The sequence below is a fragment of the Sorghum bicolor genome, chromosome 4, assembly GCF_000003195.3.
Source record: "Sorghum bicolor cultivar BTx623 chromosome 4, Sorghum_bicolor_NCBIv3, whole genome shotgun sequence".
NCBI classification, from domain to species: Eukaryota; Viridiplantae; Streptophyta; class Magnoliopsida; order Poales; family Poaceae; genus Sorghum; species Sorghum bicolor.
Genome location: NC_012873.2, coordinates 2,829,090 through 2,852,054, shown reverse-complemented (window position 1 = coordinate 2,852,054; position 22,965 = coordinate 2,829,090). Strand labels below are relative to the sequence as shown.

At 43.6% G+C, this 22,965-nt stretch overlaps 3 protein-coding genes across 3 annotated transcripts; 1 reads left to right on the top strand and 2 right to left on the bottom strand.

The window, feature by feature from the left end:
• On the top strand, window positions 611-10,402 carry LOC8057544 (ATP-dependent DNA helicase Q-like 4A). Its single transcript, XM_021459069.1, has 25 exons — window positions 611-935; window positions 1,149-1,329; window positions 1,413-1,470; window positions 1,936-2,343; window positions 2,494-2,655; window positions 2,748-2,878; window positions 2,990-3,362; window positions 3,441-3,572; window positions 3,860-3,946; window positions 4,024-4,145; window positions 4,633-4,753; window positions 4,827-4,978; window positions 5,057-5,192; window positions 5,984-6,107; window positions 6,183-6,253; window positions 6,340-6,408; window positions 6,501-6,614; window positions 6,702-6,860; window positions 6,938-7,018; window positions 7,143-7,304; window positions 7,417-7,472; window positions 8,927-9,026; window positions 9,123-9,217; window positions 9,291-9,368; window positions 9,487-10,402. Exons 2-25 carry the CDS (start codon window positions 1,172-1,174, stop codon window positions 9,923-9,925), a joined length of 3,588 nt encoding a protein of 1,195 aa, XP_021314744.1. The 5' UTR covers window positions 611-935; window positions 1,149-1,171; the 3' UTR covers window positions 9,926-10,402.
• On the bottom strand, window positions 10,677-14,778 carry LOC8069946 (guanine nucleotide-binding protein subunit gamma 2). Its single transcript, XM_002451466.2, has 4 exons — window positions 14,156-14,778; window positions 11,392-11,444; window positions 11,258-11,302; window positions 10,677-11,162 (listed from the first exon to the last, which is right to left on the bottom strand). The coding sequence occupies exons 1-4, from the start codon at window positions 14,471-14,473 to the stop codon at window positions 11,063-11,065; spliced, it is 516 nt and encodes a 171-aa protein (XP_002451511.1). The 5' UTR covers window positions 14,474-14,778; the 3' UTR covers window positions 10,677-11,062.
• Window positions 18,611-22,661, bottom strand: LOC8057542. Its single transcript, XM_002451465.2, has 13 exons — window positions 21,591-22,661; window positions 21,198-21,410; window positions 20,868-21,078; window positions 20,716-20,791; window positions 20,487-20,622; window positions 20,296-20,400; window positions 20,132-20,209; window positions 19,951-20,040; window positions 19,802-19,867; window positions 19,626-19,682; window positions 19,428-19,505; window positions 19,280-19,327; window positions 18,611-19,165 (listed from the first exon to the last, which is right to left on the bottom strand). The coding sequence occupies exons 1-13, from the start codon at window positions 22,173-22,175 to the stop codon at window positions 19,094-19,096; spliced, it is 1,815 nt and encodes a 604-aa protein (XP_002451510.1). The 5' UTR covers window positions 22,176-22,661; the 3' UTR covers window positions 18,611-19,093.

Here is a 22,965-nt window from a genome sequence, read left to right as displayed (position 1 = left end):
CATTTTTTTAAAACCACACTGTTCATCACTGGCCCTTGTTTAGTTCTAAAAAATTTTAAGAAATCGACACGGCAGCATTTTCATTTGCATTTGATAAATATTGTTTACATGGAAAAAAAATAGCCCGCTATTTTTGCCGCTATAGCCCAAAATAGCTTGAAAAAAATTATGCCGCTATTTGCGTTCATGCACAATTTTACCACTAAAATACACTAATTACGGTTTATAAAACGCTAAATACCATGGCCTTAGCTCGCTATTTAAAACATAGATTGTCCAATTATGGACTAACTAGGTTCAAAAGATTCGTCTCGTCAATTACGACTAAACTATGCAATTAGTTTTTATTTTCGTCTATATTTAATACTTCATGCATGTGTCTAAAGATTCGATTTGATGAGAAATTTAAAAATTTTTGTAAAATTTTTTGGAAACTAAACAGGACCTTAAAAAGGGAAAAGTTGGCATGTCTATTCTATCCGTTGGCGACCCCGAGGATGGTGCGAATCTCGGCTTCCATCCGACGGCCACCAGCGCTAATCAGAGAGATCCGATTAAAACAGGCGGCCCGATTGGTTTCCCTCTTTGGCACTTTCCCTCCACAACACACGGTGAGCCGGTGAGTGAGGTTTTCGATTTCGCATTCCGCGCCCCGCCCCGCCCTGCCCCTTCTGTTTTCTTCTCCGGCCGCAGCCATTTCCGCCGAATCCCACCGCCGCCTCCGCCCACTCCTCCCCCGCCGCCGCCGCCGCATTAGCAACCAGCTGCGTCGACAACAGCTCGGGGATCTCTCTCTGCTTTCACCTCTGCTTTTCCGCATCCCCGAGCGCGGCGACGACGACAACGACGACTGGGCGAGCAGCGCGCCGCCGCCGCTCTACGCCGGGCGCCCAGGCCTTCGACGGGACCTTCTCCGGCGACGAGCGCCCCACCAGGTATGCCCACCCCTTCTCTTCCCTTCCTGCTGCGCGAAACCGAGCACCCAAACCCTAGCGTATGCGGTATGCTGTTTGGCTATTTGCATTCGGATCTCATCTGATTACTGAATTTACACGTGTATCACGCCTACTACCAACTCCGACTTTATTATTTATTTATTTATTTATTTATTTTGCAAAAATTATCGGGCGTGGACGTGTGTGGATCAGGTCCTGAGCTCTTATGAACACCAATGCAAGCCAATAAGTCGCCAAGGGTCAACTGGCCGCAACACGAAAACGCTGTTCAGGGCTTCTCTAGCAGAGATGGCTTTCTGAGTTCAAGCTTTCTCTTCTCCTTGCCGACACAGAAGCCCAGCCCTGAAGCCCCTGAGAGCATGCTTTCGTTAAGGTATGCCTCTCGTTTATGGAAACCAACTCGACTGCGGCATTTACTGAGACAGCATGAATCGCTCAAACGTTTCTCTTTTGCAGGTCTTCTGCCTGTAAAATTCAAGGCTCAGAGCGTTTTCATGCTCCATTGATCGAGAAGGTATGACTGCGATCCTGTGACATGCTATGAATATTTGGTGATGCTTAGTACAGTTATGGGGAGTTACCTGGTGATACCAGAGTGTCTTCTAGCTAGGTTTTTAGGTAACTTTACATCAATAGCCAGATATCTTCAAAACCATATGTTTCCTTCATGATAATCAATGCAACTGGTAGTTGTGAATCTCAACTTATAAGAACAGATCAGGATTTGTGGAAAAACTTGAGTTCAACAATGCAACATGTTAAGTAAAAGCTTCAACTAGTTACAATACAAACTAGTGGAAGTTACTCTTACCTTCAATTAGTTGTGTCAAAACTTCTACTGGTTACACCCTAACTGAAAAAGTCAACCCCTAGTCCCTACCTTCTCTTTTACCTACAGATATTATATCATTAACCTAATTGGATCTGTTTGCAATGCTCCACACACTTTATTTACTTCTATAATTATTTCTCATCATAGGCCTGGCGTTCCCTATGCAACACTCAGGCTGCCCGCAAGAGCTATTTAAGACCTGGTTTATCCGCAAAAGTGAAAGACTGTGATAGAGGTCATGCTCGTACTTGTGGAGAAGGCTCATACAACACCAACAAAATGGCTACTGTGTCAGGAAACAGGATGCCCTCTGTGGAAAGCACAAGCCAACCCACTGAAAGAATTTCTCTGCAGAACAACAGTAGCCATCAACCTGTTGGTATCAGCTCCTCTATGAGAAGTTACCAGAGCAACCATGTGGCGCAGGAAGATACGAGAGCAACAAATCAATACAACTTTGCAAGAACCGATGCTGCATTACACCAGTCTGCTCCGGTTGCTGATAACATGTGCACTTATGATAATTATGATGCCATGGATGATGATATTCTAGCGGTTGGTGCTCTCATCTCCTGAACTTAATATTTCTTTAACTGCAACAAATGTTCCCAGGATTATATTAATCCATAAACTACAAGGACATAATTGCATGGTGGTTTTAACGTGTCCATGTTTGTTTCCTGAACTGTCGAATTTATCTTTCAGAGTATTGATGTGGACCGAATAGTTATGGAACATTATCAAGCAACACCCAGAGGATCATCTCATAACATGTCAACTCCACCAGGAAACAAGTGTAGCTTCAATGGCATGGATGAGGCTAATTTACCACGAGAACTATCTGAATTATGTAGCCATCAATGCAAGGTAGGCTAAGTACTTAGTATTAAGTTACCATCTTTGTTCTATACTGAGGGGCTATTTCAGCATGTCATCTCATTATCCACTACTTTCTGCAGCTAGCTTTTTGCAGAGAGGCAATGACTCATTTGCAGGAGATGAAGGATGAGCTGCTTGCAGTAGCCAATGAGCTTCTTGATGATGATGGTGAACTCAATCCTCAACATTCACAAGAGCTTCATCAAAGACGGTTCAAATCTTTGTTTTACTTATCAATATTACTTGTTACTTCTGAGTTCTGAAGTAGGCACCTCTGCTTTGCCACAGTAATGCTGATATGTGCTACTGTTATACCTTGCAGATTACATCTTAAGAAACTGGTTCAGCTACTCGAGGACCATATGACAAGGTCAGCCCAAGATGAGGAGAGACAAATATCACACTCTATGGCATCCACAAAAGCTACACAGCAGCATCTGCCACCTATGACCCCAGGAAGCACTTTTATAACGGATAGCAATAGATTCCAATCTCAGGTTTACATTGGAAATGGACCTAGGGATAGTGATTTATGCTATTCTTCTGCCCCATATTCCTGTTCAGATAATCTAAGCACACCATTAAATTCTGTATGGAAAAGCTATACCCCAAAGGTTATTGATATTAACTATACTGAAGGATCTGGTGATAGGAAGTGGAGTAGTACAAATTTTCCATGGACTAAGGACCTTGAGGTTATTTTCTTCAGTATCAATTTTTGATTATTTACACCATCCCTGATTTGTGAATACTAACTTTCAGTGCATATTCAGGCCAAGAACAGAAATAAGTTTGGAAACCGTTCTTTCCGCCCCAACCAGCGAGAAATAATAAATGCCACAATGAGTGGGTATGATGTTTTTGTTTTGATGCCAACTGGTGGTGGGAAAAGTTTGACATATCAGGTAACAACTTACAAAATATATTTTTATCTGTTGTTGCTCTTTTTAAATGTTTGGACATTCAGCTTCCTGTCCTGTGTTTCTTGACCATTGTTTTGTTTATGTTGGCATTCTTTTCTCTTTCTAAATGCTGGCATATATAAAACCACTTCTTTTTTTATTTGTTAATGTTCAAGAAAAGGTAATTTTCAGAAGATTTTTATCCAGTGGGACATGTTACATTTGTTCCTTTGACATACACTGAATTGCGTATCTGCTATCAGCATTGATGCTCATCTATTAATTTGCAGCTTCCAGCACTTATTAGTGTGGGCTTAACGTTAGTAGTTTGCCCTCTTGTCTCACTCATCCAAGACCAGATCATGCACTTGTCACAGGTAGGGAACCATTTCATTTCCTTGTACATATTTCTTGGCGTTTTTTTCTTGATTTGACTACCTTTTGGCTGGAGCAGGCAAATATTCCTGCAACTTATTTGAGTGGCAACTTGGACTGGTCTGAACAACAAGAGATAATGAGAGATTTAAAGTCATGCCGCTACAAGTTGCTGTACGTCACTCCAGAGAAAATAGCGAGGTAAGTGGAATGGTGCCCGTTGTGAGTTACACGTATGAAGCAGCTGTATTCAGATTAAGCACATCATCTCTTGACTATCGTCTAAAGCTATCCTTTTGCAATACAACATACAACCATTAGGTTCATACACTGTTGTTTCTGAGTACTTAAGTTATCCAGCAATATTGTTTTCCAAATCAAAACTACTTGTCATGATTCTATTTTATTGGCACGCTGCATTTAGTCTCCAGGATGTGTTTGCTTTCTATTATTTTATTGTTTACACACATTTTTTTTGAAAATATCATTTCGTGTTCTTTCAGTGTTTCTGTTTTTGAAAACTTGCTGGCAATTTTATGAGTACAGGGTTCGCCACCCTGTTGAGACTGTTGGAAAATGTATATTCATGAAGTCATTTTTCTATATGAATATTTTTTGAGGGTAAAAGTACCATCACACATGTTGTATGAATATATTATTGTAACAGTTAGCATTGTTTTGAGTATAGGAGTGGTGCTTTATCGGGACTATTGAGGGATTTAGATTCACAAGGGCACCTTTCTAGAATTGTTATTGATGAAGCTCATTGTGTAAGCCAGTGGGGTCATGACTTCCGACCTGATTACAAGGTATTTCTATCTGATGAGAGACGTTCATGGTTAAATAAGATGACTTCTTGATGTAGGTTTTACTATCTGTCAGGAATTAGGTGTTCTAAAACAAAATTTCCCCAAGACACCAGTCCTGGCCTTGACTGCAACAGCAACTGCTAGGGTTAAGGAAGATGTTGTGCAAGCTTTAGCCCTTGAAAACTGCATTGTTTTCAAACAAAGTTTTAATCGTCCAAATCTGAGGTGCGTGCCTGTAAGCAGTAAGGTATCGATGCAAGTTCTACTGTAGCAGACATCTTAGTTTTAAGTTGGGCTTTGCAGGTACTACTTAAGACCCAAGACAAAGAAATGCGTTGAGGACATTGACATGTTTATCCGTGAAAATCATTATAAAGAATGCGGCATTATATATTGCCTTTCAAGAATGGATTGTGAAAAAGTGTCAGAAAAACTAAGGGTTATTTCTTGAAACTATAAGCTGTTCATTGTTTGTATGTATATTTAAGTCCTTAATTTTACATGCTGTAGTAGCAGATTGAATTCTTGATTATTTAGCTATACAGTGGACTTGCTTATATTTGCTTCATATTTACCTGGGTATAGATTGGGAGCTCTATTTTAGTCGGTTACCTTCTTATGCTTGTCCTGACCAAGCCTGCACATGTTTGTTTTGTCAATCGTGTCCCTTCGTTGTTGAGGGCCATTAGCTGTAGTTTCTGTGGTATTGCAAGTAATATATGTTGGTGTGGTGGGCCTATGCTTTAGGCAATCCCTAGCTAATTTAAAAGCCACTATAGATGCATTAAACATTAGCTATATATTTGAGAAAATTATGAAGTATTATATGCCCATGTTTGTTGAATTGGCTTTGATTGCCTCAACGATTTGTCAATCTCCCCTTGGTTTTGCCGAAGGTAGAAATTTATACCAAACTTGAGCAGGTGAGCTAGGTATATAGTGGATTTCATTAGCTGATGGTTCAGGATATTTGTCTTAGATTTGCTACCAGTCTCATGAATGTAGGGATCTGTTATGTGCTTAAGGCTTTTCATATGATGATCTCGATGTACTTATTTTGTCTAACATTGATTACTGGTTGGTGTGGCACATTTTCAACAGTGAACTAAATTTAATCATCCAATGAAACTTTGGCCTACCCTAGCACTAATATTTGTTATGTAGTCATGTAGATATTGACCTTTCCACCAGCTATAACTTCTTACTGTTTCCATTTTTTCCCTTCGCCAGGAATGTGGGCACACAGTAGCACACTACCATGGTAGCATGGATCCTGTGAATAGAACACGTATACAGGAGGATTGGAGCAAGGATAAGATCAACATAATCTGTGCTACAATTGCATTTGGGATGGGTAACTTAATCTTTCAAACGCCTGTGTATGTAACATCTATTATTGGGTGTTCCATTCTAATAGGACAAACTGTAGGTATCAATAAACCTGATGTTCGCTTTGTTATTCATCATTCACTGCCCAAGTCCATTGAAGGATATCATCAGGTATATCTCCATAACTGAAGTTTCATGACATAAGCACAATGGAAATGTAAAGCTGAAGCTGTTTGGTGGTTGATCAATTCTCATAGGAGTGTGGACGTGCGGGTAGAGATGGGCAACCTTCATCTTGTTTGCTATATTACCAGTATTCTGACTATGTAAGTCTACTGGTACCTTAATACCTTGTTGGCAGCTTCTCACTATATCTGTAATGTATCACAAACAAGTAATTTTCTTAAAAAATGTTCAGATTCGGGTCCGACATATGATTACGCAAGGAGTTGGGGAGCAAACAGGAGCACCACGTGATTTATCTTCACACGAGCAAGCACTGAAGACACATAAGGACAATCTCTTGAGAATGGTATCTGAAGTTCTATATGCACGCATTTGTTTGTTGCTACGAAGTATGGAAACCATGAAAAAAATGTCATATCTTATATTTCTGCAGGTCAGTTACTGTGAAAATGATGTGGACTGCCGACGTCTACTTCAACTGATCCACTTTGGGGAGAGGTTTGACCCTTCGCTTTGTGCAAAAACCTGTGATAATTGCTTGAAAGAGTCAGGATGGGTTGAAAAAGATGTTACCAACATTGCCAGGCAATTGGTAAGTGGACAGATGTGCCCCTTCCAAATGCATTCAGACATCTCTCTCTATGTGAACCTAAACTCTTGCTTCTTTAGGTTGACCTAGTCACAATGACAGGGCACTCAAATTCGTCTACTCACATTCTTGAAGTTTACAGAGGGTCTGTGAGCCAAAACGTACGTGCCCAGATACCTAATCAAGATCATGTTCGGATCTTTTTTAAGTGCATGATCTTGCCACCAGGGGCAACTTTCACTGCCACATTAATATGCTAATGGTAACACAACTCATTACCCATAGGTCAAGAAGCAGCGTCATGATGCTTTACCTCTTCATGGAGCTGGGAAACATCTAGCTAAAGGTGAGGCAGCAAGGATAATGAGACATTTAGTAACTGAGGAAATACTTATTGAGGATGTGAAAAAGAGCGACATGTACGGATCAATATCATCTGTCCTCAAGGTGAAAAATACTTGATGTGCCTTGGTTTATTTCAAGACAAAATGCTTCTATATATTTTTTGTTTCCATTCTTTTTAGCAAGGCATAGGTCTAACATGATCTTGGTTAAGCAGGTTAATCATTTGAAAGCTAGTGATCTTCGCTCTGGCAAACGCAGCGTCATCCTGAAGTTAGTTTTGTACCTTTTACAACCACCAAACTTATCACATGATTTGAATGCAATATTATCTAAATCACATATGAACCTGTTTTTCTCTCAAGTTGATAGACTTTTTTTTAAAAAAATGCTACCTTTTTTTTTGTTAAAAGTAGGAATATTCCTCTGATCATATATATTAATATGCACGCATGTAAAAGAGTGATTTGTCACAGTAAGCTAATTTTACCTTCACATCTGAATATTTGTAAAGTTTACTGTTGGCATTGGATGTCAAGCAGTATGATGTAAGTTTATTTTGTTACTATATTTAAGAGATACTGCTTAAAACTGGCAGGGGCATTTCACTACTGGGAAAAAGGTTCCTACTTTGGCCTTCCTTTTTTTTTGAAATCCTGAGTGATTTAGTTTATCTGAGACCAGCTAGCTATTGGTTGATTAGTGGTTGTTAAATTGGCCCTGGATCAATGATTTATACTCCCTTTGTTCCAAATTGTAAGTCATTTCGGCTTTTCTAGGTACATACCTTTCGCTATGCATCTAGATATACATTATGTCTAGATACATGGTAAAAGCTATGTACCTAGAAAGCCAGAACGACTTACAATTTGGAACTGAGGGAGTAGTTCTATGACCTCTCTGTGTTATTAGGGCTGACCTGTAAAAAAAAACTGGACCTGCGAGGGGCAAGCCGCCCTCCGGGCTTTGAACTAAGGACCTTCTCACAGAGGCCCAGAAAACCCCCGAACCCTGGCCCCACCCATACACTGGGAGACGTTACCCGTGAGATTACCTGCCTGGGCCACACACGGTCCTCAGGCCGACCTGGGCCGATCTCATTACCAGTGTTTTGGACACGGGGCCAGCGAGGGGATTTTTTTACCAAAGTTTTCCGAAATCCGCCCCACCGGGGGTTCGAACCTGGGACCTGGGGTGCTGCCGAAACGTGCCTAACCACTGGGCTAGGCACCCTTTGGCAGGGCTGACCTGTACATGAGACTGTTTTCATGTTTCCTTAACCTATTTGTTCTGGTTGAGTTTGCAGTGGGGTTGCATTCATTTGGTTTTCAAATAATGCTTAACATTGATCTTGTTGCTGCTGAAACTTTTATATAATATGTCGATTGGGATTTGGTTGACTTGAATTATAATCTGGAAACACGATTTTATAAATCAGGATGTTACGTAATGGAGCGTGTTGTTCATACTCCATGAAACCCTACATTTGCGTTTGATTCTAGTTAATGCACATTCTTGGCTGCATAAGTATTATCTATCTCCCTGTATTGGCATTTTCAGTTTGAGTTTTGGGTTGGTGTGACCTGAATTTCAATGTTTCATATTCTATGGTAGTTTCTTTTTTCTTGAAACCTCTATGAGTATTTTTTTTTTCTTGAAACCAACATATCCTGAGAATGTTTGAACAACAAACAGCTGGTAGTTCTCTAAAAAATGTGATCTTGCAGGTTTCCTGCTCCTGGCAAGGCCTCCAAGATGGGGAATCTTGATACCTCATTATTTCCACAAATCAATAAGACTGTTCAGCAGCAAAGTGAAGTCGATGAGGTAAAGACCTGAACGTCTAGATTAGAGCGGATCTGTGGTGTTGGGTCTTTATATGTTCTTTCTCTGGTCTAATATCTATTTTTCTCATTCTTGCAGAAGCTTGCATCGATACTCTACGAAGCTTTACTTACCCTCAGACGACAGATAATGGAGGAGTGTAGTGAAGGATGCCATGCGTACCACATATTCAAGTAAGTTGTTATTGCACCTTCATTTGTGGAAGCATTCACTGGCTCCTGATACGGTTGAGCTTTCCATCTTCAGGACTGACACGTTGAAGGAGATGAGCATCCGAGTACCAAGAACAAAAGAAGAGCTTTTGGATATAAACGGCATCGGCAAGTAATGCATCTACTCAGCAATTTTGAATTGTTTACACCATCTTTTGTTTTCGAAAAATCATCTTTACCATTAGAGATGCAGCGGCAACTATATTCATGGTTCACATGTTTTCTTCCAGGACAAAGCTCAAGAAGTACGGGGACCGTGTGCTTGCAACCATCGAGGACTTCCTGAGCAAACACCCAAATCCAAGGAGAAACATCAGCGGCAGTGGCGGCAAAGAGCACTCCGAGGCGGCAAAGAAGCGAAGGGGCTCCACCGCGAGCTCTGCGGTGAGCTGCGGTGACGATGACTTTGAGGAACCCACGGGCCAGTCCAAGAAGCGCGCGGCCAAGACGCGAACTGTCTCCGACGCCGCGAGCATGGTCCACGGCGCCCGCTGCATCGATGCCGATCTGGATGGACCTGAGGTGGTGGATGTGGACGAGCATTGCAGCGTCCCGAAGCCCGTGGCGTCTGGCAGAGTTCTGCCCAAGTGGGCACCCGCCAAAGCCAAATCCAAGGGTAGCAGCGTTCCTCCCTCTAACTTATTCCATGAATTTGGATACGCCAAGTAGAGTACACTGTACCAGTAGGGAATAGGAATGTAGGCTTGCACATATGTATGTGGTCGTCTAGGGATAGGTCGTCGAGCACATGCAGCGAGGCAGTGGGGTGTGAACGGTTTTTGTGATGCAGATGTACATTGGAACTGTGGCGTCGAATGTACGCCCAGCTGGTAGTGTAGTGTAGGTGTGTAGCACGCGTCAAGATATACGAGAGGAGGAGCAAGAGTTCCACTTGCTTCTGTGGACAGCATCGCGGTAGTTGCAGTGTCGGCAACCTGTTACTCGTAACATCTCTTCGACGCGAGTACTGCGTGGCCGTTATCTTTTGCGCACGCACTAAACATGTGCCGCGTGTACCATCAAGCAACTGTTTGGTGTATGACGATTGACGGTAAAGTTAGAATTAAAATCACCGTCACCTTCCGATGGCTAATGTAATGTTGTATGTTGATGTTGGACTGTGATATGAACTTAACTTCTCTTGCATCCAGCTGTCCTTGGCTGTGTACAGGTTTAGCAAGTTTAACTTGTGTTTCCACGATTTCGGAAGACCTGCATTATGCCTCAGTAAGTGCCTCCTTAAAAAAAACAGGAGTGGAATATATTACAAGATATGGTATCCTAAAGGGTCTCAAAACACAATATTGGTACAGATGATGTGTCGATGCAGAAACACGATGCAATAGTAATTTTGGAGGATCACGGAGAGATGCCTCGGACTTTTTAAAACCTGTGGTTCAATGAACAGCGCTCACAAGCAGCACAGCACAATGTTCAATCTGATTCTCTTTTCTGAAACTTTCCAAAGACAATGTGGATCTTCACGTTTGCAGGAGGGGGGAAAAAGAACAGCAAGATTACATGACCATCAGAAATCCGACCTAGTGAGTCAGAATCTGTAGGAAAATGATCTCAAGACTATCTCGCGAGCAACAATCAGGCCTGATTTGGATACATCGATGTTCAGCCTTGTTAGGGATTACTACATACACGATGATTCTCTCCAAAAACTATCAGAGGTGTTTGAGTGCCACACCGCAGTCACACCACCTATTCTGTTTCCCAGGACACCAATGGATGATACATTTCAACAGGTTTCAATTTAATCTGCACACACTGATGAGGATGATCTCAGCTTTGCAGAAGCTACGAGAAGTCAGAGCCTTTTGATGCCCACCATTTGTTGCTGCGGGAGCGGACCCGCTGAAACCATCTGTCCCATGAAGAGTTCTCTGGACCACTGGTACTGTAAATAAGATTGAGAGACCACTGGTTCTGTAAGGATTTTGCAGGGTATGGTAGTGGTAGTTGAAAATAAGGAGGTGTAGCAGCAGCACTTACATAGGAAGAAGAGGGTCAGGTTTCCCTTGTGTACTCGTGATCACTCTGTTTTGTTCACAAGGAATATATCAACAACGAGAAGAAACAGCAAATGATGATGTGGAAAACACAATGCTACACTCAAATCTGCTTACTCCTGGCATGCCGCGGATGCAGATTCCATGGTTTCAAGCTCGTCCAGTTCTTCCTGCATGAATATACACACACTGAGAGTTGATATTGTATTACCATGCTATCTATTGAAGTCGGCAAAACTTTGCCTTCACAAAAAGAAAAAAAGAGGTAAAACTTTGACCCCAAATATGAATGAATTGTTGGTCCAGAGCAGTCATACAAATAGATCATTCCACAGGCACTCTATAGGATTTAGGTACTAGTCACAAGTTCTGATTTCCTCTCTTTTTTTTTCTTTTTTTTGCGGGGTACAAGTTCTGATTTCCACTCTATCCTACATTCTGAAGGATACAGCCATACAGGTTGCCTAACCTTCCAAACGAGCCTGTCTGTAGACACAGGGTTTTGGACATACACAGAACAAAAGAGCAAGTTCTGTGACTCTAAACCCTTTTTAAAATATTTTCAATGGATGTTATGAATTCAAGTTTTTTGGTCTTTGTAAAAGACTGAAAGGGCAACACAAACGTAAGTCAAATCACTGCAATTTTGTGTACTCACATCTGTATCAAGTCACAGAAATATTCAATGTAATTATGTAATTTTCGCTGAGAAACAAGTGCCAAAAAGCACAGGCCAGTCCTGTGAGATTTCAGTTTCACAGCTCTAGTTCTACATGTAAGTAGTGTTTGGTTGGGATAAGGAAACGTCAACACAAAGGGGTTGGATAAACAGCGCTAACGTAATTACTTGGTTTCTTTGGTTAGCTTCGGTAACGTCAACACAGAAGCTACTAGACAGCAAAGCAGAGTCACTTTTTACATGCAACTTGTTGTTTCGTGCTTCCTTCATTCACTTGACCCGATGATAGCGTGAGCAAACTACAAGGCCTGAGAGTGTCCAGGCTAGCGGAGACAATACTCAGTATTGGATAGTGTCATGGTGGGAGCATTGTCACTTTTGTGAACGGCCATATTCAATAACGGCGTGATCCGATTACATGAGGCCACTTTTGTGAACGGCCATATTCAATAACGGCGTGATCCGATTACATGAGGCCTAAAACAAACACCATGCAGCCCTCTAAACAAGTCACGTTACCAATTTACCATCATCAGTGCTCGAATAACAAAAGTGTACGATGTATAATTGCTGACAAGATAGCTAAGAAATTACAATCCTTTCTTCTAGTTTCCTTGTTTCACAAAATCTGTACTAGTTTTGTCTATAATCCGTTAGTCTCTGGGTTCAGGGAGCCCATCTTTAGCCAAAATAAAGTTGACCCAACGCGTTGCAAAACTTAAAAAAAAAACATCACTAAAATCATGTATGTATGTAGCACACAAAAAGTTAAATGAGCCTGCAAAAAATCAATCTCAAATTCATCTTTGATGTTGAGATTCATAAAAAACGTAAGTGTTACTAGTTTTTAGAGCCTAAGGGATTAACCACAGCTTTAGCAAAGCCGAAGAGCATCAACGTTTACAATGTCCAAACAAGTGTAGCACCAAAAGACACCACTCTCAACTCGTACCAGAAATAAGAGCCAGAAGCACAGCCCTAAAACCAGCTACAAGGAAAAACTCTCTAGACTCCAGAAAGATCCAAAGCCACCAGATTGATCCACTTCCCCGACTTGACCACCTCTTCAGCTTTTATTTGACTTCACGTGTACTATGAGCACATGACGGATAGTACCAGATTGACTCCTTGCCCCTTTTGATTCTCGACATGTAGGTTATACGCACTACATACATGACTTTTTTGATGAATTTTTGAAACACTGGAACGTGATAAATTCACTAATGGGGAACACAATTAGTCAGCACAAGTATCGATCATCAATATTCCTTTTAAACACAAACACTCAGTTGATTAAAGAGGAACAGAATTGTTTTTAGATTAGTGTTCTACTCATCTTTTGCAAAGAAACTGTCTGCTCCTGGAACATAACCAGATAGGCAGATACTCAAAAGAATGAGTTCACCATTTGTAGATGCCAGCAATCAAAGAACGGAATGGGAAATCGTAACCACTAGTTATAAGCTCCTGTAAAGTGTTACTTCAAAAAAATGAAGCCTCAATAACAAGTTCTAGATGATCCTCCACCCAGAAACGGCTCGGTGTTTGTTTAGATGGAGTGACAGAGTAACAGGAGATAGGTGCGAATGGCGAGTAATAAGGCTGTCAGTTTCTTTCAAATGTTTCCTTTCCAATAGAGTTACTCTGGTGCAGCGAGGATCAATAAGAACAATTTTTAAGCATTTCAGCTTGCAGACGGCTCAAGATTGTCTATCATGCAAATCGAGCTATAAATGGCAAATACACACCTATGCTGTGAAAGGCAATCTTATGGTATATCTTCACAATTAGCTTATTGCATACTACATATATATATAGGTAATAAAGTGTTGGGCCTCCATTTCCAGTTTTCCACTCCAGCAACAGACATCAAGATATTCCCTCTTTGCTTGTTTATTACTTTCATAGAGGTAAAGCGCATAACTAGTCGTGCAGCAACACGCGCTGCGCAGGGCACAGTTGGGGCACTGGGCTCGAATGCTCGATGCTTAGAATCGTGCAGCTTGGTACTACGTAGTATGCAGCACGCAGGCAAGATCTGGATCGCGCACAGCTCCGGCAGCAGGTGGGTGTCAGGTGGTTGACTCTACGGACGAGCTAGGAGTCGCCCGGGCAGGCCGACCGGCCGCGGTTGCTGTTGATCGAGCAAAGGTGAGAGAGAGAGGAGGGCGGGGCGGGGCGGGGAGCAAGTCGTGCAGGTACCTGGAGGGACTGGAGCTCCTGGTCGAGGCGGGCGATGGCGGCGGAGAGGCGGTGCTTGCCGACGTAGCCGACGTTCCTGGTGAGCGGCGGCGGCTGGTGCTGCTGCTGCTGCTGCTGCGGGCCGGAGGAAGGTCTCTGTGTCTGCTGGTGCCGCCTCTGCTGCGGCGGCGGGCCCTGTCCCTGGCCCTGACCCTGACCCTGACCCCGGTGTCGGCCCTCCTCCTCCTCCTCCTCCTCGCTGTCCTCCTCGTCGTCGTCCGCCTCGTGGTCGTCGCCCCGCGGCCGGCGGTCCTCCACTCCGTTGGCTTGCCCCCTCATCCCGCCGCACTCCGCCGGGAGGGGGTTGTGGCCGGCAAGTGGAGGAACGGACGGAAGGAGCGATGGGTGGGGTGGGGTGGGGTGGGTGGATCCGCGTGCGAGCGCGAGGAGTACTTGGGTGGATAGGGAGAGACGGGAGTGGGTGCTGTCGTGCCGACGTGCCGTGCTGCCCGTGCCCGTTACTGAGCCAATCCAATCAACTAACCAACCAAGCCGCAGCCAGGGAAGGGAAGGGGCCGGCTGGGAGCGGCGCGCGTGCGACGGCGACGGTGATGGCGACGGCGGCGGCGGCGCGCGAGTGGGTGGTGGGTGAGTGGGTCAATGGCTGGTGGTGCCTGGTGGCTGCAACCAACTATAGAGAGAGAGAGAGAGAAGTCGGCAGGCTGCAGGCAGGCAGCGGCAGCGAAGGCAAGAGGTGGGGGAGGAATCGATGGCAACGACGGGCAGTGCAGCGTGCTCGCACAGCGCAGGCACACAGGCAGGCAGTCAAAAGGCAGGCCGAGCTGCTGGCAGGGGAGAGCTTTGTTTTAGTTCTGAAAAGTAAAAAGTTTTCAGTACTGTAGCAATTTCGTTTGTTTGTGACAAATTTTATCTAATTATGGACTAACTAGGATCAAAAGATTCGTCTCGCGATTTACAACTAAACTGTGTAATTAATTTTTATTTTCGTTTATATTTAATATTTCATGCATGTATTACAAAATTCGATGTGACGAAAAATCTTGAAAATTTTTTGTTTTCAGGTGAACTAAACAAGTCCGACTGGGACTGGCCTCTCTCTGCCTCTGCCTGTGCCTGTGCCTGCTGCGGTGCTGCCACCTCACGCGGCGCAGCAGCTGCAACAGGGGAGCCGCTGCTGAACCAGTGGTCGAAGAAGGGATCGGGGTGAGGGGCCAGTTTGACCGGTCAACGCTGTGAGGCAGTAGCGGTCAATCGATTGTCACGGTGACCAACAGTTTGTCGTTTCTCCACGTACCCTCGGTTCTCGTCGTTGAACTGAGGCGTTTCGAAAATATTTTAGTTTCTGAGAACAAGAACAGTAACACTTTCGTTTTTATTTGATAAACATTATCCAATTATAAAGTAACTAGATTTAAAAAATTTATCTCATGATTTTACAGGTAAATTGTGTAATTAGTTTTTATTTTCGTCTATATTTAGTGCTTTATGTATATGCCGCAAGATTTGATGTGACGAAGAATCTTGAAAAGTTTTTAGTTTTTGGGTGAACTAAACAGCTAAAATTTTATGATACCTGCTTTTACGACCAGCAGAATAAATTTACTTAGGCCTTGTTTAGATGTGAAAATTTAGATTTTGTTTAGTGTAGCACTTTCGTTTGTTTATGCCAAATATTGTTCGATTATATAGACTAACTAGGGTCAAAATATTTGTCTCGCGATTTACAGTGTGTAATCAATTTTTGTTTTCGTCTACATTTAATGCTTCATGTATGTCAGCAAGATTCGATGTGACAAGAAATCTTAAAAACTTTTTGGTTTTTAGGTGAACTAAACGAGACGTTAGATTTATCTAGGTCGTACGATTTGATACTATGATCCTAATTGTGTGGTCGTCTGGCTAATTCTTATAGGTTTGCTTTTGTTAGATTAGAGATGGCAAATGACTCGAGGGACAGATGTGATGTAGATGTAGCAAACACTCGTGGACCTGCTTATGATAAAATCATCAATATTGCATTGCACTCATCCTCACAGTTTGTATCCACGCTTAGTGTCTGGGCTCGTGTTTCTAGTACTCGTCTTGTAATACCCCTATGTTCTAAAAGATTTAATAATATAAAAACATATGACGTGGTTAATCTAATGATAATGTCTATGTGTTATCATAAATATTAGTATTTTTTATTTGGTCTAAGTTGAGATTGTTTGACTCCTTGTAGTATAAAATGAGGACTTATTTTAGGATACAGGGAACATTATTATTTTAATAAATCAAGTGGTGACATAATGGTTTGTTGTTCATACTCCATGAAACCCAGATACGCTTGAGTTTGATTCTACTCATGCACATTCTTCGCTGCATAAGTATTCTCTATCTCCCTATTTTGGCATTTTCAATTTGATTTTTGAGTTGGTGTGACCTGAATTTGAATCTTTCATATTTTATTAATATTTTTTAAACCGGCAATGAAGATGTTCTCTCTGTTCCAAATTATAAGCTAAACTTTGCATGCTCGCTAGAGAGATGATTTTCCCCATCGCTCATGCTAAACAAAAAATAATGTAAGCCAATGACGTAGTCACCCTATTAGAGGCGTCCATTGAAATAAGAGTTAGGCTAGAGTGAAGTGGAAGATGATATCATGGCGATATACATTGGTTTAGAATGAAGAGAGTAGTTTCTGGGGATGGAAGAATAAGATCTAAAGAGAGCAATGATGGAGTTTGCTGAAAAGATTACCTGTTGTCTAAGTAACAATGAAAAATCAGCCACCTGACGGATAGAAGAAGTGTCTCATGAAATGTGGACTCTTGGTAGTTTTCATTAAGATGGTGTTGTAGTTAGACAGAGAGAAGTATCCATTTGTTGTCTATTGATTCAAGACGTGGACAATTTATTTGTATTATACAAGCTAACATGCTTACCATTGGAAACGTTCTCACAACAACTCAAAAGCAAAATACTTCCCAAACAACAGCATTCTAGAGTGCCAAGTAAAAGGTGGCATTTCTTACTCCTGGATAAGCATCTTACAAGGGGTGGAGTTGATGAAGAAGGGAATCATTTGGAGGGTTGGTGATGAAAGCATTATAAAAATCTAGATTGACCCATGGATACCCCAAGGAGTGACACGTTGTCTCGCTACTCCAAGGGGGAATTCCCTGCTAACAAGGGTGGAGGAGTTGATGGACCCGATAGACGGAGGCTGGGACGAACATTTGGTGTGGTACACTTTTTGGGCTGAGGATGCAGAGTTGATTTTGACGATCCCAATTGGGGTGGAATCACCGGATTGGCCAGCATGGCATTTTGACTCAAAGAGCCTGTTTTCTGTGGAATCAGCATACAAGATTGCGGTGCAGGACAGGGACAATGAGGCGGGAAGAGCTGCTGAGGCATCGACAAGGGGTGGAACAACGTATGCCCAATTCCCGTGGTATAAAATCTGGCAACTGAAGGTGCACAATAAAATCGTCAAAAAAAAAAGGTGCACAATAAGGTACAAATGTTTCTATGACGGCTGATTCATAATAGCCTTCCGGTGAGAAACAATCTGAAGAGGAGGAAAGTTAAGACCGAAATTGTCTGCCCGATGTGTAAAAGGTTAGATGAAGATTGTGGACATTTATTCTTACAATGTAAAAAGGTCCGCGAATGTTGGGGGAACTGCAAATGGAAGAGGCACATTGCTGCTTGGCACGCTGCAAATCAGGAAAGGAAGTAGCTGAAAAGATATGGACAATGTCGGCTGATCAACAATTGAAAGTTATTGTATGGATGTGGAGATGGTGGACAACAAGAAATAAGGCAAATGCGGGTGAAAGAGTGAAGGTGCTGGGGAGGTATGCAGCTCAGTCCATTACCACCTCAACGAATTTGCAAAACTGAAAATCCCGGGGAAACAACGAGATCAGGTACAAAAAGTGGGGTGGAAGCCTCCACCAAATGACCAATATAAGTTGAATGTTGATGCAACCTTCTCTGCTCTGACATTGAAGGGAGGATGGGGATGTGTGAGGAACAACACAGGGGAGGTGCTGGACATTGGGGAAGGCAGCATCCAAAGAGAAGGAAGTGCTCTGCATGCTGAAGCACTAGCAGCCCCGCACGGGTTAGACAGAGCTGAACAACTAGGCACATGACAAGATTATTTTGAAGACACATGCCTCAAACCTTGGGAGAGCCTTGACGACAAGTTAGATGGACTGTAGTCCAGAAGGAGCTCTTTTTAGAGAAATTCATTTAGCAATGGTGAGAAACTTTGTTTCATGTAGTGTCTCTGTCTCAGTCTATCCTAGAGGATGTAATAGGGTGGCTGATTCTATGGACAACCATGGTGTTGCTGCTTTTCCTGATGGAGGGCAATCGTTCCGGTGCTAGGCACCAAGCTTTGTAAACGATATGGTCTCCGGCGATTTGTCCAGAGCTCTTGGTTTATAAAGTCTTGTGAAATTAAAAAAAAACAATCACATATTTTAATTAGAGGACGAATATTGCAAGAGCATTTACATGTTTCAAATTTTCACATGATGCGTTCACAAAGGCTATGCATCTCTACCTAATAGTACATCATCACAACTTGTACCTAATAGTAGTACTAATACATCATCACAACTTGTATTTCATGCCCGGCCTGGCCACTAGGCACTAGGCAGGGAACTCCATCTGGTCATCAGCCTTGTCACTGCCCAGCTGCTGCGATGTGTTGATGACTTGACTTCACATTGCGAGGAAAAAACTGACATGTATGGACATAGGAAATTCCTACCTCACCTACTCTCTCCAAATAACCCAACACAATGCTGTGTGTGTATATTAATGTAGTGTTCCTATGCGTACAAGAGGAGTCGGTGGTATGCAATATTCACATTACACAGCACCGTGTACATGGATAATTCCTAGTGCACCTCACAGGTCACTGGCTCACTGATGAGATCAGGTGTTCTTCTCCAGGACCGAGAGCGCCGGCGCCAGGTAGTTGTTGGCCTTGTCTGGCAGATGAGCCACCTGCAGCAGCAACAAGCTCACACAGGTCACACATTGGTTAACCAAATCCATATCAGAAATTAAACCACATGACATCACACAGCATGGCATGAGCACATGAGACAGTAGGCTTACAAGTTCATATAGCTCGCTCCCTTGCTCTGAAACATGCTCATAGCACACCTGAACAAACAAGATGATGCATGCGTCCAGGTTAGTTGCTTGCTGCACCACCAACGAACTCACAAGAGAAATCACAGGGGAGACGACTAGAGGATCTTACATCGAAGCTCTTGTTCCTCGCGGTCGAATCGTGCAACGCTTTGACGCAGATGTCTGCTACATCGGCGCAGCTGATGCCCTGCATCAACCACAAATTGGACGGTAGCAGCGGTTATAGCATACACATCGAACGGCATGCCACTATCCGGAGACTCTTACAATATAATAGCGCAGTAAAACTTCATTCATGCTCAATCACCTGAGAGATCCTGTTCCCTTGGTCGAAGATCAAGGCACGCTGACCGCCAGGTTCTTCCTGGAATAGCAAAACGAATGCCAAGTTACAATACGGCATGGATTAAAGCAATTCGCATGCTGTTTGATCAGCCCTACGAAAAGGAATCAGTGCTCCTATCCTATCTCATGTTGTCGTACCTGCAGTGGACCTGGCCGTACAATTGTATATCCAAGGCCAGATCTCCTCAATGCATCTTCTCCAGCCTAGAAAAATCCATACAAAGCTGATTAATGTTTGCGTCAGGTGTGCATCAACAATAGTTTAGACGTTTATGTGCGTCAAGTACCTTCTTTGCTTTCAGGACTTGTTCTCTCCTATTAGCTTCAATTCCTGAGCCTGTGCATGAGACCAGTACAATTTCTGTTTCTTGACCACTCTGCAAAATAATCGCAACAAACATAAGGAAATCAAAGGAAAGTCTAACGAACAATGATTATATCAACAGGTTGCACAAAGCAAATCCTTACCGGCAAGGCTTTTATGAACTCCATTTTGAGCTCAAAGTTTCTTTGGTCACTAGCTCCTTCAGATGAATCACCAGGTCTCTGCACAAGGATTTGGTTAGTAACCGGTAGGCCAATACTTCAGCAGAATTAGTTTCTATTCATAATGGTGAATTGCTTGTACTGACCTGCTTCTTTGGTTCAAACCTAATGGTTAGTGTGTGGACAAGAAACGGGTCCAGTGGAGGATCCTGTGGGTTTACTGGCCGGAAAGATGAAAACGGCACTCTTACCTGCACAAACAAGACATTTCTTCATTTATTTCTGGCCAATGTAGAACCACATACAAAGGATATATCATCAAACTTCACTTACTTACCCTACAAAACCCAACTTTTGTGTTCATCCGGGCAAAATACTTCTTGCTCTGTGAGGTGTCAGCCAGCGGACCAGTCTCAAGAATGATAACATATGATCTTCCATTTCCACCCACCGAAAGAAGCAAGCCATCATACCTTCAGATAGAATATGCAGTGTATACAAGTCAAAACCTTATGACATCATGCACATATAAAAAAGCAGAAATTAAAAAAAAAAGCTTATGATACCTGTCTAGGGTGGAACCTAGAGGAAGTGAAAGTCGTTTAGAGATTTCAACGTACCCACCCCTTGTGAAAACAAACCCTGAGAATAGAATATTTCAATAAAGAATTAAACAAATCAAATGGCTGTGTACTGTGTACATTTCTGAGAGTGATACCTGAGAAAACAGCCTGTCCACTTTCTGCAAATTCAAATGACGCATCGGTGCCACCTTCGAATCTAGAAGTAGAAGGGTAGATATCCTGAAAGTATGATCCCTGCCGCACCTCCCATCCTTTCACAGATTTGGCAGATTTGAATTTAGCAATCAACAGTTTGCTCTTGCTGCTCTTACCAGCCCTTGACTGGGCCAGCTGATTGTAGTAATCCTGCAAACAATAGTTGATAGCTCACACAGTTCAGTGTATATTTAGCAGCAACAGGATATCATAGACCATATAGTACATTAATAACATGAAAGAATCAGATGAGGTTTAGGTCAGAGTACCTGGAAGGCCTTGGTAACATTCCTCACTCCTTGGTTATCAACCCTGTTGAGGTCCCCCGTGATAGTGGACCGCGCGGTTGCACAGTAAATTACCTTGTTGCAACCTGACACAGCAGCTTGAACTGAAGAAGGGTCGCCAACATCTCCAACCACAATATCCACAGACCTCGGAAGCATGTCGATCACTTCTGGGTCATTCCTCCTAACTAATGCCTGTTGTAAGATAGCACAGAAGGAACTGATCAAAACCAAGCACAAGAAGATGAACGCCAATGGACCCATTTCATCGGTTGCAATGACAGCCATTGAAATTTTGTAACTGAAGATGAGCCAATTGGGAGAAGAGAATTTGTAACTGAAGATGAGCCAATTGGGAGAAGAGAATAAAAGTACCTTGACGTTGTATCCGCGGAGCATGAGCTTGCGGACAACTATGCGGCCAATGCGGCTGGTGGCGCCAACGACGAGGACGGTGGTGTCCTGCGCGCCGGGCACGGTGAAGTCGCACATGGGTCCGCCGCGGAAGAGGATGGCTGGGTCCTGCTCTGCCACCGCGGCGGAGGAGGCGCTGGACATCTGGCCGAGCCGCGAGAACTTGCGCCACACCTCGTCGAACACCTGCCGGGACCGGCGGCCCAGCCCCACCGGGTTCACGATCACATCGTCCAGCGCCACCATACCCCTACCGCCGAGGCCGCCGTTCGGTGCCTCGGTGGCCACACCGTTCTTGGCCTCCGTGGGCTCGTCGGGGGCGAGCAGCGCCGTGGAGCCGGACTTGGTCGCCTTCCTGGGCCGGCGGGACCTCCGGGGCTTCGCCGCCGCGGTCTCCTTGTCGAGCGTGGCGGACACCGTCGCCAGCCTAGCGTTGGCAGCGAAGTGGCATGAGTTGCCGTAGCGCCGCCCGCCGTCGCTGCGCGGGAGGCTGAGGAATGCAGAGGAGGAGGAGGACGCGCAGTGGGGCGCCGACATGGCGGCCATTATCCACCGCGAGCTCGCTCTCGTGAGTCGGGAGACCAGCCGATCGGAGCGAGCAGGGAGGAGCGTACGGTTCTGTCCCAAGAGATTCTTGGCTGCTCGGCGCCGGCTTTATCAAGCGCCTGGAGGAGGTCGGGAAGAAGAATCTACGGAGCCCTCCGATCCACCACCATTCCCGCCGGCTTGAAATGAAATCACGTGTGGAGTGGGAAGCGCTCGCGTGGCAGCTGCGCCGGCTGGCAGTGGCAGCTCAGGTTGTGGCTGCCATTGCTGCGGGGCCGTGTGGGGCTGGAGCTCTCGCGGCAGAGGCGGACACCAAACTCGACAGCGACGACGAAGCGGGCGCGATCGTTTGACGAAGGCGAGGAGAAATTTTTGGGAGGGGAAGAGTGGTGGTGCTGCCAGGAGACGTGGCCGCCTGTGTGCGTCGCGATGGGATGACGTGGCCTCACCGACGTCACTTCTCGTTCACGCCTTCAGTTGTCTTCTCAGTAACAGAAAAATGTTTTTTTTAAAAAAAAATTGCTATGTGATATGCAAGACAATCCATCTTAATACTTCTTCCACCCCAAAAGAAATGCTGCTAAGTCAAATGATTTGAAATATGACTGAATTTTTTAAAACAATTTTAATATTTATCAATACAAATAACTATCACTAGATTCCAGTAATACCTATATGAAGTCATATATGTCAACATTTTTTCTGTAACCTTACTCAAGCTTATAGTTTGACTTTGACTAAATCTAGAATGTTATCTTTTGGGGGACCAAGGTACTACAAGTATAAGAAG

Excerpts from the sequence above, each read along its gene's own strand:
- LOC8057544 (XM_021459069.1), top strand. The coding sequence starts at position 1,172 with ATGCAAGCCAATAAGTCGCCAAGGGTCAACTGGCCGCAACACGAAAAC. Across the intron at positions 3,947-4,023 it reads AGATCATGCACTTGTCACAG|GCAAATATTCCTGCAACTTA; the intron begins GTAGGGAACCAT and ends TGGCTGGAGCAG. Across the intron at positions 6,615-6,701 it reads AGGACAATCTCTTGAGAATG|GTCAGTTACTGTGAAAATGA; the intron begins GTATCTGAAGTT and ends ATATTTCTGCAG.
- LOC8069946 (XM_002451466.2), bottom strand. The coding sequence starts at position 14,473 with ATGAGGGGGCAAGCCAACGGAGTGGAGGACCGCCGGCCGCGGGGCGAC. Across the intron at positions 11,303-11,391 it reads GCATCCGCGGCATGCCAGGA|AGTGATCACGAGTACACAAG; the intron begins GTAAGCAGATTT and ends TGAACAAAACAG. Across the intron at positions 11,163-11,257 it reads CCTGACCCTCTTCTTCCTAT|TACCAGTGGTCCAGAGAACT; the intron begins GTAAGTGCTGCT and ends TCTTATTTACAG.
- LOC8057542 (XM_002451465.2), bottom strand. The coding sequence starts at position 22,175 with ATGGCCGCCATGTCGGCGCCCCACTGCGCGTCCTCCTCCTCCTCTGCA. Across the intron at positions 21,079-21,197 it reads ATGTTACCAAGGCCTTCCAG|GATTACTACAATCAGCTGGC; the intron begins GTACTCTGACCT and ends TATTGTTTGCAG. Across the intron at positions 19,868-19,950 it reads AAGTCCTGAAAGCAAAGAAG|GCTGGAGAAGATGCATTGAG; the intron begins GTACTTGACGCA and ends GGATTTTTCTAG.